This window comes from Struthio camelus, chromosome 2, assembly GCF_040807025.1.
Source record: "Struthio camelus isolate bStrCam1 chromosome 2, bStrCam1.hap1, whole genome shotgun sequence".
NCBI classification, from domain to species: domain Eukaryota; kingdom Metazoa; phylum Chordata; class Aves; order Struthioniformes; family Struthionidae; genus Struthio; species Struthio camelus.
In genome coordinates this window covers 44,761,483-44,776,446 of record NC_090943.1, presented here as the reverse complement: position 1 = coordinate 44,776,446, position 14,964 = coordinate 44,761,483, and the positions used below count along the sequence as shown (strand labels likewise).

At 39.8% G+C, this 14,964-nt stretch overlaps 1 protein-coding gene across 13 annotated transcripts in view; it reads right to left on the bottom strand.

Moving 5' to 3' along the window:
- RARB (retinoic acid receptor beta) overlaps positions 1-14,964 on the bottom strand; it is a 336,226-nt gene that overhangs the window by 67,612 nt on the left and 253,650 nt on the right. For all 13 annotated transcript variants that reach the window (XM_068935450.1, XM_068935449.1, XM_068935455.1 and 10 more), the window contains one exon: positions 1,932-2,080. In XM_068935450.1, coding sequence (XP_068791551.1) covers positions 1,932-2,080 — 149 coding nt within the window. The remainder of the gene's footprint in view (positions 1-1,931; positions 2,081-14,964) is intronic.

Below are 14,964 nucleotides of genomic sequence, written 5' to 3'. Positions count from 1 at the left end.
CAGTGGTCTCTCATCATGTTCTTTGTCAGTGCCTAGTGCTCACTAAGAAAGTTGATCCAATCAGTGGAATGGATTCTTTACATCCTAGTCAAACCTGTTGAAGCCTAGAGTCAACTAACCCAAATATTACCAGTTTCAAGCATTCAAGTTATTGCTTTGGAATCTTGTTATTTCACACAGACAGGTTCTGTATGTAATTCACCTTTTTTTTTTTTTTAACAGCAGCTATCGCTAAGTGCTGAATTACCCCATTTTGCAAATTAGCAAATAAGTAAACATGATTTTTTTCCTGCTAAATAATTACAAGATGGAGTTCTTCAAGTATTTTGACAAGTGTGGTCTTGTTTTAATTATTTATGAGAATGCTTTGCAGTATGCCAATAAGAGGCCTACAGTATATTTTAGCATATTTTTCAAAAATAATGAAGTCTGAGGAACACATGACCTTTCTGCCGCAGTCTACAATTACATCTGTGCTTCAAGGGAGCGTGTGGGTGAGCAAATGACAGCACCATTTGTGTTAAAGCATGAGTATGATGGGATTTCCTACTTAATGCAATAAGCTATAGCATATTCCTATCATACTTCTTCTAAACAGACACTGAAATTTCGATAGTTCTGTAGCATCTGAAAGCAAAAAATACAAACATGATATCCAAGCAAAACCTCAGTACCAAAAAGAGATTCTAAAACAAAGATGAGCTTAAGTAGTTACTTTCCACTACTTTAGCATATGAAATTAGAAAACAGGGGGACTCTAATCCTGTAGCTTCCTGCCTAGTGGCACAAACTCAGGGCTATGATATTTCACACCGGTACGAAAGGCCACTAGCATGGGCAAAGTCATAAGCTAAAAGGATAAAGTAAAGATGCCTAACTGTACAGTATCCGAAAAATATTGTAATATTTCATACAAATTAATGAGCAGAATACCTTTCCATTCATTTCTTCTACCAACTTTGTTTTTAAGGATGTATCACCTGTCATATTCTGGTCATGAATTAAGATTATCATGGTGGTAAGCACTATAGATAATTCTTTTAACTTGAAAGATTAAAATCATAGATCTTTTGTCTAATTGCTGGAAAAACCCCATTGTATCAGGGTACCATAACTAATGAAGTTAACTATGAGAGCAGCTGGCCTGCGTTATCTGTCCTTTAGAATTTTCACCACGGCCTGAGTTTTCGCACACATGCTGTTCATTGCTTATGCACCTCTAACTGTTGACATACGCACATGATTCAGCTGACATTGCTTCTCTGATGTGTATCTCCTCTGTAGATACATTCTCCACTTTAGAACTGCATATCGTATTACCGTATCCAATGGAGAGTCAATTCATATTCTGACAACCACAGTACTGGAAAGTAGCAAGCAGACATACCCCGAATGCCAACACTGCAGTCTGCCAGATTAAATTTTGCAAATACCATCTTGCTAATCTGTCCTCAGACTCCTGATGTGACTGGGATGAGTGTGGGGTTAGAGACTATGCCAAAAATTTCCAGATGATCAGATCCTTTTCCAAAATTTCACCCCCTGGAGGTACACGAGGCAGCAGCACACGCAATAAGCAAGAAAATGATCACGTGAATCCTTAGGTTATACCTGATCTACAAAAAGACAAAGAAGAGTCTTGAAGCATTTTCACATTACTCTTTGATCATCTTTATATCTATGATCACATTCTCATGTTAGTCAATACCTACAGAAGTCTCTGAAAGATTGACTTTGGCAGAAGTAATGAAGGAAAATAATTCCAGGCATGACAGTCATTTACATGATTTTGCTCATGTCTCAGAATTAATCCCCACGAGCAATGGTATAGGCGTCTTTGGAGACAATCGAGTCGCACCAACTCCACTGCTTAGCCTCTCTCTAAAATGAAATGCAGTACTATAAAAAGAAAGGGAGGTTTTGGCACTCACCTTACATCCCTCACAAGCACTGACACCATAGTGATATCCAGATGACTTGTCTTGACAAACAAAACAGGGCTTGTAAACACGAGGGGGTGGAAGTGGTGAAGGAGGGCTTGGAACAAGCTCCTCAGAACTGGTGCTCTGAGTTTCAACTGCTACAAAAGAAAAAAGAAGGGAAAATATGATTTAGTAATTAATTAATGAATTTTAAATAACCCATTATTTACTGCCTTGAAACTACTAAACTGGATCATATCTTTCTTGTATAATAACTTTACATTTGGCCTTTCTAGCAAAATGTAAAGGGGACTAAAGTAAAGAAAGCAGTGACAAAACTACATGTTAGAGCCTCAAAAGCAAATTTTGAAGTGCCCAGGATGCAACGTTCAGCTTTTTCATGATTCGGCTACTCAACACTGCAAAAGGCATGAGACCTCAGCTCACTTCAGATGCATAGGCTTGAATCTCTTATCAGGCACCTAGCACGGGCAGCCTTGGGCTCCTGTGCTGGTTTTAGCCTATTCAATTACATGTGACCCATGTGTGCACACTGAACATCAGCCGTCAATGGAAAATTGCTGGTGGCATGTCCCCTTCCACTCAGTACCCAACCTTGCAGCTCGGAGACCTCTCATACCCCTTGGCTACGCCTTCAAAAGGTAACACTTGCAATGTGTAGCTCTGCTATGGGAGGATGGGAAACGCATCAGCATTCATGTATAGAGAAAAATAACTGAAGGGTGAGACCAGAAGTGAAAACTACCTGAACAAACATTCTTTTTTGTGTGTGTGTAAATTAGCACATCCCAGCAACACTTCTTTATAAACTTTAGGATTTGTAGTATCAGGAAACCTCTCTGAGAAAAAGCTGCTTTCGTACATTATGACCCTACGTCCCTTCATTGCCTTAATATTTCTGGATGACCATTTGTTTTCCACCTGTTGAAGAGGTAGTTATCCCTTTCAGGGAAAGGACAAGAAAGCTCTAAGACACGAGGTAAGACATGTGAACTAGATCTTTTTGAAATATCTGCATTAGTTTTCTGTGATACGCTGTCATCATTCTTCACATTTATTGTAGATGAGCAATACATTTTCATGTTTCACTTACTTGTTCTGCTGCTTCTCAGATAAATCTGTCTAACTTTTCAACAGATACACAAAAATGACAGAATCTGTGAACTCAGATCCATCCAGAAATATTAGGCACTATCTGCAGAGTTAAATCTCAAGAGTACTAACAGCAGGCCCTGAAGAATATTACTCAGTGGAAAATTTTAGACAAGATTTACTGTACATGATATTTTTCAGATTACTAAGATGATACATTTGTATTAAACTCATGATTCATCACCAACTTGTGCTCTTCAGAATTCAGAGGGGATCACTGAGCATCATACAACCCTTGATTATTTGTTAGAGAAGGCCAATATCTGCTATTTTTACTTGGGTTAAGCTACTATCAACTTCAAGGACAGACATTTCTTGAGAACAAAATACGTGCTAGAATTCAATATTAAAGGCACTGACAGTAAACAAAGAAATCTCTTTTCAATAGGAACAATTTATTTATGCATCTATCAGTAATGAGGCTTGTGTGAAAAAACATAAAAGTAAAAAAACAGCATGTGACTCAATACAGTAGGACATTAAGACAATGTCTGGAATTATAATGATCTGTTTCAGAACCTTTTGAAACCAAATATCTGCAGGTTCCTACTGGACCAGACAAACTTTATTAAAGGTTTTTTTTTTTTTCTTCCTACTGAAAAAGAGATGAAAACGATCATTTCTTTTCAATAGTAATTTCTGGTATTTAAGAGAGACACAGAGTGCTATGTTATTGATTTGTGCACAGTCATCCTACTTAAATCAATAATCTATTAGTATTTCTAAATTAAAGTTAGATTCATCAAATGCCCTTGGGAGGCCTGAAACATGCTGCTCCTTCTTTCATGCTAGTATATGACTCTTAGCGGCTCCCAATCAGGTTACAGAATGATAAAACTTCAGCTTTAAAACTCTGCAATATCAGCAGACAATGTGGTTCGTATTAGCTCATTCAACTCTCCCAGTCAGTCCAAAAGGCAGTTTTTAGGCTTCCCCGGGGAAAACGGGGTTGTGTCATTCAATAAAACAACCGCACTCCTGCAATCCTTATGTGATTCCAGTTTGGAGAAAGCAGTCTTTTAGGAATAATACTGATCCACTTCTGCTTTTTTGATGATTTCATTCTAAATAAGCACCAGCATCCAGTTGTAGTGTTCAAACCACTAACCATATGTGCAACACAGGTCTGTGAGCCACTGGCCAAGCAACAGGAACTTGTGGTGCTCAGAAGAGATTAGGCAGCCAGCTCAGTTCATAAATACAAGAAGTGTAGTCAGCAACTCAAGATCTGAAGATACCGCTAGAGAAATCTTTTTGCTGGATAATTTGAAAAGGAATATGAAAGGGAAAAAAACAAAACAAAACAAAAGACCCCCAAAACCCAGACATGTCCTGCTACTAAAATGGCCCAATCCATTCAATAAGAGTACTTGTGTCAGATGAACAACCGTCTGCAGAGTTTTTTATTTTTCTAAGAAAACGCGTGTGAGGAACATGTCTACTTTTGCTCATAGGCAAGATGGCCTGCTTTCTGGAGGAGCTGTGAACTTGGACTACGCAGGGTCAACTCTTATTGCTGCTCTGACTTACTAATATTATCTGGATTTAGCCTCTCTAGCTCTTTATCTATTTAGAAATATATATACAGCTAGCGTGGAAGCACAGAAATCAGGAGTAGGAGACTGCGGCAATTCACGCTCACAAAGTATGAATGAAAGGAGTTAAGGATTTAGTGTAAAACATCACTACTCTATCACGCAGGTAGCTAGACGAAGCAGAACTGCCCTCTACACACAGCTGCACACAGGAGTCAAAAAAAAGGGGGGGGGGGAAGACAGTTGACATTTTGACATTTCCAGAAAATGTATTTTTAAAGTAATCTTACAATTTCAGGAACAATGTAGTCAAAAGAGAGAGAGAGAAAAAAAAAAGTCCACTTCTTTCAATGTCCTGCTGTCTTCTCCCTTTAATGTCCTGCAGGATGGGACAGCTGAGGATCCCTACTCACCTGAGAAAACAGGGCCTGAATGCAGCTACAGCACACCTGAATGCCACTTAAACATACAGGAATCTCAAACAATAGCTCGCTTCACAATTCCTAACATGTCTGAAATATTTCTAAAGGTTAGATAAAGTAGCAGATAGGATCTTTAAAAGCACAGTGTGCTTTGTGCAAGCTAATTTACTGTTAGCTAAACCATGTTGACAGATCGAGGTATTTTACTCTGTGACCAATTAGAAGCAGGGCAGGCATTATGAAATGCCTTTTATTTCACTAGAAACTTAGATTATTAAGCTTGTATGTTAATGCACACTTTGGACAGTTGAGTCTTAAAAGAATAAGAAGTTGTAAAGCAAATGGCATTTCCTGGATAGCCTCAAGGGAATTTTGAATACTGAGCTCAGGGTCCCTGGTGGGAAGCAGCAATTTCGGCTAATTAGGGTGAATAGCAAAGTGTTGCATTTGGTCAAAACATTCTGTTAACCCTCATTTTTGTTGGCACCAACAAGAGTCTGGATTTTTTGACTCTTTTTTTTGTGAATTCACTGCAGGAGTGCAAGGCACACAGCTCACATACATTAGGCAGAAAGTCAAAGGAAACGCCAAAGTTCAACTAAAGTACAAGTAATTAGAACCAGATTCTCTGCTGCTTGTATGTGTGCATTTGATTGTAGAAGTTATTTATAAGCCTCCAAACATTTGAAAAAATAACTATATACTGTAGATCATTTAATTTTTATGTCTAGTCTGGAAAAAAAAGTCTGCTTTTAATCATCTTCCAGGAAAGAGCCAGGAACTGGGAAAGTGGGTCTCAATTGTTTCAATACAAATTTCTCTCTTTCATGTGCCACATAAAACTACACTATAAAATTAAATCCAAAATATCATTGACTCAAACCCCTCACCCAATTTTTTTTTAATAAAGAACTTCTTTGAATTTGTCATGCTTAAATAGTTTGCATTGTTATGAGGGTTTTTTTTTTTAACTGTTGTTTGGAAGACAGACAAAAAAAAAAAAGAGTGCGAGCGAAAGAAAACATTATCGTGGAGACTTGCCAGCCTTGACTTAGTAACCTGGCCATGACCCTCCAGCGAGTGTGTGTTTGACCCGGTCACACATGATTCTGGCTGCGTACTGTTGCTGGGTTATAAGTCCCAGATATTTTTATCATATACACAACAGGTGCGGATCAGAGACAACAGAAAGATAAAAACAAAGTCTTCCCTTGTGTGAAGATGCTGATTTTCTTTCCTTCAAAGAAAACACCCAAACCAAAGAGGTCGCGCTACGATTTCATTTATTGACACTGCCTGTGCTTGATGATTGTCCTCCGTGGGAATTCACACTGAACCACGCAGGGGGACACACCGCATGGAAGCAGAAAGGACTGAGACCAAGGGGAAGGAAGAAAAGGCTCAGGGGAAAACAATGTACAAAAGATTAACCAGCTTATATTGTATAACTAAACTGCAACATCGGAACTACAAGCACAACCTTTCCTTGGAGGGCTGAATATGTACTGAGGCTCAGTGAATACAACAGTTCGGGAGTGAATACAACATACCCGGATTAACACATAGGCTACCATGATAACTCCAGATCGAGACAATGTTACAGGATTTTCACAAGTACTTAAGAAAACCTTTTTTCTTCCACATTTGAGGTTCATTTGTTTTTTTTTTATGTGCGGGTCTTGCTAGCTGGACACATCTGCCATAAAGCCATTATGTTAAATATAAGTTACTCTATTTTAATCCTTCATCACTACTTTTCCAGCATTAATTTTAATCAAGTCATAGTTCAGCTTTACAAAAGAGTCTAGGTCTTAAAGAGGCATGAGTTGGGCTGAAAGACAAAACTAAAAGTCTTCAGGCTTGCTTTTACTATAAAAATGGGCATTACATTTTCAAAAGGGATATCAGAAGATTAAACTTTATGATCTAGCTTCTACTTGAGGGTGCCCAAAACAAAATGATTTCTTTCTGTTATTTGAAAAGCTAAAGAGTATTCCACAGATCTTCATAATGTACTGTTAAGGATTTCTATAGTAAGCTTCTAACAACAACAACAACAACAATAATAATAAAAAGTCAAGGTCACGGATATCAGAAGTCCAGGCTGCAAGTTCTTATTAATGGTCAGACTGCACACAAGGTCATCCAAAAGGTGCCTCAGATTAGGTCTTTTTAAGAGCTGTGCTTCTAGTACAGGCTCCTGCTGCTAATGGCTATCTCCAACAAGGTGCCAGCCCTGACAGACACAGCTGAGTTGGCAGAAGTCTCTAAAGCTGAAGTGCTTTTACTGCCGTGACTTTGTCAGCAGAGCAGCGATTTGGACAGCTGGCTCCCATTTAGTCCCATTTGGGAGCAGAGCGGTCCTGCTGCACTCTGCCTTCCACCCTGGGACTAGAAGAGGTAGTTAAGCACACGCTTTCTGCTGATATTCTTAACTCTAGTGGAGTTCCAAGTACAAACTTGGCCACTGCTCCACTGAAGACACACATAAAATCAGGATAATCTTTCCTTTCCCCTACTCTTTTGCATCTTGCGTGTTGAGACCATAGGCTGTTTTGGGTAGGCCATGGCTTGGCCATTGCTCCGCTGAAGACACATAACATCAGGACAGTGTTTTCTTCGGGCTCCCCCCCCCCCCCCCACCTTTGGCACCTCGTGTGTTCAGACTGCAGATTGTTTTGGACAGGGTTTCAGTGTATGTTGTGCAGTAACTAGCAGTGCAGGACCTTCAAACGCTGCTCCAATGCAAGTAGCAGCTATGCAGATCCTGAGAAGGCTTTCATTGCAAATACTTTAGTGCTTCAGTGCTAAAATGCTGATTAATTTCAAAGGATGAGTCTAAAAAAATGGCTTCTTCATATTCAGCAAATGCATCTGCTGTGCATATACCAAGTCATATCTGCAAACTTGAGTGGCAAAAAAGCATTTACTCTCATCTGCTCCATTTTTCCCAGTTAAGAACTGGGAGAGAGGGATGCATCATATTCCTTCATGCCTTTCATCAAGAAAATTGCCAAGTTTCAGTTGCAAATCTGTAATGTTAACCAGTAGAGTCATGTAACAGAAGTCAGTGGAGTCAGTGGATACTGATCTTGGCCATATGACAACAGTATAACCCTTTAAAACCCTTACTCATTCCAGGTGATTAGGGCCAGGAAATACAGTTCAGTGTCTTATTACCAGCATACCAGAGCTATCCAGATATATTTCCAGTAAATCAGAAGACAACAGTGTCTGTCATTTGTTTATTCTTTTGTTCTAGTCATATAATTTCTGCTCCTCAACAGCTTGCTAACTTGTTCATTCATAGCACAGATTTATTTTTCCTACAAATATCCTGTTAGTTGCCTAGTAAAATATTTTGTTCTGTAATATTCTTTTCCGTTACAGCACAGTGTGGCCTCTAATTAATCCATTTGTTAAGCATGCAAATTCAGTTACCTGACTTTTTAGTGCCATTTATCAGCACACTCAATTGGTCCTGCCTGCCCAGGGCCACGTCTTCCCAGGCGACATCCTTGCACAGGCCGCAGGTTCAGGATGCTCTGAACGAGCCTCCTCAGGCCACCCCATCCCCGTCCTGCTCTCAAGGGAATGCAGCGCTGTCTCTAGCGCTTCTGATCCTGCCACTTGAAGCTGCATGCAAGAGCCTGCTCTCTTCTACCTATCCGATCTATCAGTATGCTATCTGTTACTGTAGTATTAGAATAACCCAAGAACATTCCTATTTTTATCTTCGTAACACCCAAGTGAGATAAGAGAAAGGCTATTCTTCTCAGTTTAGAGATGGGAAACAGAAGCACTGACAGCCTACGTGTCTGATTTGCCTAGGTCTTAAATTCTTTAAAAACTGCAGGCATCACCCTAGCGGGGTTTTGAACAGCAACCAAGAACCTAACTATAACTTCAGTTCTAGCAGTCTCTTCAAAACACGGCCTTACAGGACTTGTCCCAAGCTACATGGGGGATGCAGATAGAGCAGAGAACTTAACCAAAGCCATCCTCAGCACATCAAATTCGGGGGCTCTGAAGCACTCCCCAGTGCCCAGGTCTGAGTGTGCGCCCTGCTCACCGGCTGACTGCGAGAAAGTCCTTCTGACCCCTTGAGAGCCGTGGTCTCTCAGACCAAACTCATCTTCATTTTCTGATCTCAACAGCTGGCTATGAATCAGCCTTCTGCAAGACTACCCCACCTTACGTACCATGACCCAGCAGACGATAGAAGACTTGTCCTGACTGAAGTCCTGCTTCCTGCCATGAAGGTGACTAGCAGCATGGCTACATGTGTGCAATGGGCCACTGTGATTTACACACGCGGAAGCGGCAGTAGAAACTGCCTCAAAAATCTCTACTCTTGACTAAAGTGCCCAAGCCACCACGAACCTCATTTACCACTGAGATATAAGCCTGAACTTAACAGGTAGGCAGTTAGGAAAATTGCCTTTCTTATACACTGAGCACATCATCAGTACACCCTGACCACGTATTTCTGAATGAAGCTTCCCTGAAACCTTTTTCAGAAGCTGCTGTGGTGTTGTGTTGTGCTCCAGAGGTGCTCTGGAGGTGAGCCAGAAGTGCAAGAGCACCTCTTGTGCATCTCTTAGTACAGTCAGGGCTTCTGGTGACTGCAAAATCAGTCAATGCCCATTTTTACTACAGCAAGCAGCTAAGGACAACTAGGAGGCTGCTGCCAGACTTTAAGAGCACACTCACATGCTGTGGTAAAGCTGTAGGTTTGCTCCTTAGGAGGGCATTTCAGACAGCAGCAAGGCTTACTCCAGAATGCCACAGACTGGAACACTTGGTTCTCAAATCCTAGCTCCACCAAAAAAGAGGGGAAGTCCGTATAACTAACACAGGATTTGTATTGATGTGGCCTTTTCTAAGAAAATCGTATTTTCTTCAGGGCTAGTTTTTTACATTTATATCAGCAAAGCAATTCTACCTTCGGGTTTATGTATAAGTGTAGCTATATAGACATGTTTACACTTGAGCAAACGTGTAAGGCGAGAGCTTGTCATGATTACTTCTATTAGGGGGCAAAAAATACATTTGGTTATAGCTGTGTTAATCTCAGGACAGTCAGTCCTGAGACAGCAGTTAATGACAAGCTAGTAACTGAGAACAAGAGTGCCTTTTGCTAAATAAATGGTCAGGCGGACAGCATGAGGTGTTCCTGCGGGGGCCAGGGTGGAAGCAAGCATACAGAAAGGGTGGCCGGAGGGTTTGGCAGGCACAGCAGAGTTTACAGGGCAGCAGCTCATCAGTTTGTGTTAAGAGCCTACCTTCAAAATGAAAATGAAAACGTGCTAAATGAAAAAATAAATCCCATGGAAAACTGAAGAAAAACATCCAAAAGATGCTAACTCTGCTATTCGTTCGGTTCGATGATTTTCTGCCTGTTCGATGACCATGCAGAATTCCATCAATCGCTGATAAAATTGTTACATTATTGTAAAACTGAAAAAAATAAGACCTTAACTCAAACAATTCATGTTACCGTTTGTGTGATATTAGGTTTTCTTCTGAAAACAAACTTTCCACACAGTTCAGGTCCTATTTGCTCTACCAAGGAATTCCCGGTGTCGGATCCTCCTCTGGAGGAAAGCGACACAGTTCTCGTCACGCAGAGAAGCTGCGCTAGAGAGAGGGGAAGGACTCGGGCCTCTTCGGTCTGGGTTTTGCAAAACGGAGCCTACTGCTGGGGCCTGTTGGTACAACTGCGGCGTCACAAATGCAACATGTTTTCCCTGCAGGATCAATTACAAGAAAAAAGACACTGTGAGGGACAAAACGCTTAAACATAATAGAGATCTGACTTTTTTTCCAGACCCGTTTTACAGTGTCGTAACTCCACCGATTCCACGAAATACCCTTGATTTGTAAACATATAAAATGGGAGAAAATTCAGATCCAGTATCTTCAAGAATAAATAAAAATTGCAGGGGAAATGAAATAGTTACTATTATCTCTATCTATATACACTCAGATACTTTGCTAAGTCATAAAGTCTCCATTTATAGTTATTAAATGTTTTATAGTGTTTTGAGCACTTTTATCTTCAAATCTTTTCAAGCATCCAAACAGAATAATTCAAAGTATTACACAAAAGGAATGATTTTATTCTTCAAAACTAGGCTCTAATCCAAGTTGATATTAGTTTTCAGTATCACTATGTCTGTCAAATAAATTTTTTATTTTCTATATATTCAGCATGTTCTTATGACAGCTTATGAATCCAGCAAGAAAATGAGTGTTTTAATATCTTTAATCATGTACTTCCATTACCTAGTTGTTCAGTACCACATGGATAAAATAAAACTGTTGTGTTCTACCCATAAATGCAGTTAAATTGACTTGCTATGCAATATTTTTCATATAATTTTATTTCTCAAACTTTAGGACCATTAAGTTAGGATGTTTTAATCTTTAGGTATTTTTAAATCTTAAAATTAATGTAATGACTGAACAAGAGCCAATTCAGTGATAAAAACTACTTCAAGTAAGTACAGTAGCAGTTTAAATTCTGATCATCCCAATTAATTTGTGTAACAGCCACACTACTGCATATCACTAATTGATTTATATACCCTCCTTTCTGTACCCATTTACAAGGGCAATTAGGAACTCTATCACATATGTTTAAATGGGTTACGTTCGAATTATATCTAGGAGCTGAACTGCTTAGATTAAAATCTTTTAAGAACAGGTAAATTCTTCATTAATGGGTAAGCTATCAATCCACTACAAATGGCCTATTACCTTTACTGCAGTACACAGTACTAACATTTTACTATTCATTGGCAGTTTTGGGTTGACTCCAGTGATGAACTCAGATGCTATTTTTTAAATTGTTTTAAAAATTGCATATTAGAGGCAGCAATAAACACCAATTAACATTATATTATCCACGACTTTCTGCAAAGCGTGGTTTTTATAAACAAGTTCAAATGGATACATCTGTAAATAATAAGTATGCTGCATTTAATGAATAAGGGCACTAAAAGAAATTGAGCAGTAGGGATGCAGCAATTAGAGTAACTGCCCATTTTATTAAAAATGTATTGTTTCCAGCTTTCACTTTAGAAGGCGTTTATTGCTCTACTAAATCTAAGTTTTGATTTCCTTAGAAAAGGAGGTCTACTCTTTATTTTCTTTGACAGTCCCCTCTCACACAGTCACTTGCCTTTTTTACAAGGCAACAGCCTATTGTCTAGGTTATCTCATTGCTCGGGATCTTGCTCTCGGGCCCTCGGTACGGACTTTTTTTGGCATTATGCCACTCAAAGGTACGATTCTTTATCAAGTAAGCTCTTTTACAAAGGAGATGCAATGAATATTGCTGAAGCAGCAAGCCCCAGCTCTTCTCCAGAGGTTACCAGCCCTCTGGCACAGCAGGCACAGAGCACGTGCCCAGTGTTTCAGCGATGCATAATGTTAAAGAAATGGGTGATGTTTACCTTCTTGAAAGATAACTTCTTAAACTGAGCAGCTATCTGAGCAAACATTGCCCATGCCCTTAACACTATGCTAGTTAATCTCTGGGGTGCCTGTGCTTGTACATTAACGTTTTAGGTCTATATTGCTTACTTCCCTCCTAAGCGTTAAGACTACATAAAACTATCTATGCTACCCTACTTGCACTCACACTGCTGCACATCTTTAACTGTGCAGGTATAATTAAAACAATATATTATTTCCATTTAGACACGGCATAAAAATACTAAAAAATGGCTTTCATCACCTGGGCTCATCTGTCACAGGAGAGGTTTAGCCCAAATCTTAATCTTTCAGATATCCTCCAGCACACATGCATTCACAACGCCTGAGACCAAAAGAGGGACTAACTCTGTTCTCCTCTATCCCCTCCACATGCTAAATCAAGATGGTGTATTACTAAGAGCAGTGCACCTCAACATTTCTGATGCTGACATAAGAAATCTAAGTTTATGGCATATTTAACAACAGCATATCACCAATATCTTTTGCAAGGAGCAAATCAAGTATACAGTTGATCAAGCCATAATGCTTTCAGGAGAAGAGTTTCCATATATCTGAATTAAATAACAACTAAACAAAAGATGCTGTAGTAGGAAGGTGTTATGAAAAATAGACTGTACCAGATTTCCACTCCTTGTAATTCAGCATCCTTGTCATTGAATTTACACATTTTACATCTATTTTTTAACATTTCTTATTGGTGCAAATTACTTTCCGCTGGTGCCGTTCACCTGGCATAGTAATACCCATTTCACAGCAGGTGCAACAGAGGCTGAAAGCTGTGAGGGGTCTCAGCATCCTGACTAAAGGGGTAGCAACACTGCAAGTATGGCTAAGAGCAGAGGTTATAACCTCTTTCTAGAAGATCAAAGATTAATAAAACAAGGAAGATTCACAGGAAACGGGAGACAAGATGAGCACCGTGACTGGACAGCAAGTTTTCCAATGTTCTGTTCTCGTCTTCTCTATCTGCACAGGATTTTCCTGCTCATCACCTGGAGGCAGGAACACCCATAAGTCTACCTCTGTGTAGTCTGTCGGTACCTTTCTCATACGGATGACAAAAACATATGCATTCACCGCAGTGCAGAAAAACACATACCTGCCAGCAGTATTTACTAGTCACCTGGTGTTTGTTATTCAACATCCACCTTCCACAGCGATTTACTTTTTCTCTGCCCACCTACTCTGCTCACAGTTTATTGCAATACTTCAACCTTACGAACAATGAAAAGTGTCACTGCACTTCATATAAAATATGACTTAAAGGAAATACTTTATTTCCAAAGAGCTGGACTAGCAACATTTAGTCCCAACCCAGTAACAAATTCAATACCTGATGTCACACGAAACTTAAGGGGACGCTTAACGCTTTGAAAAAAGGAAATTCCTTTTCTCACATGAGATAAAATTCTAGAAGATCTCTGGCCACTATGTTGTAATCGTTGACTTCTAAATGTTTATAATATGATTATCCGATATTATACATTTGTATGAAAGTATGTATCACAGAACACGCAGTCTTTAGGGAAAAACTTTTCTTGCCATGTTTGAGAGATCTGGGCCATCCTATTCTGTAGAAATTAAGCTTATTTTTGCAAATGCTTCTCCAGTTGTCACAGTTGGAAAGACAGGTTATTGCGTGTAAATTCACTGAGTGCCATGTTCCTGAATTGCTGAAGGGTAGCTTTAGTACCTCAGCCGATCCTGAAAGGACTCGGCAGCCATAGCAAAGTACAACTGACAACACACCAGGGCTGTTCAAATAACTGTGGGCGGTGAAACTGCCTCTAAGACTATGCACTTCGCTTTGCGGTTCAAAAAAGCTCTGAGCTGTGGCACTGGTATTTAACGGAGTGACTGTAACAAGGAAGAGCAGCCATTTTAAGGAATTAGTAAAATATAATGGCACAGTGTTTATTAGTTAGAGAACATTCTTTTTCGTTTCCTAATATTTGCACAAGTCTGAGAACTGTACAGCATTATGTAAGTGCCAAAAGTTACAATTTACCTAGGCCAGGTTTTCACAGAATAAGTTTAACATGTTTTCTCCTTGCTTCCCTTTCTTGGACCAGATGATCTGGTTTTGTCCCTCACTGCATAAACCTCCTGGAAACCTCAGCAAGTCCTATCCGTTCTTTTTCCACACGTTAACCCACCTAGACAGACGTGTGTGTCACCCGAAAAGCCACTGAAATAGCTGCTATATAAAGAAAAGAAAAAAAGAAAGAAACCAAGAGATGCTCTTTGAGAAACTGATCTCCGAACGATTTACTCTGGGAAGGACCAGTGTGGGCGATCACAGCGGGGACAGGGGCACCTTTTGGAAAGCTCTCCCATCACTTGGCCGCAGGATGCATACCCCGCGGTTTCACGGCATCCCCGGCATCTGCAAACCCGTTTGTCTGATCA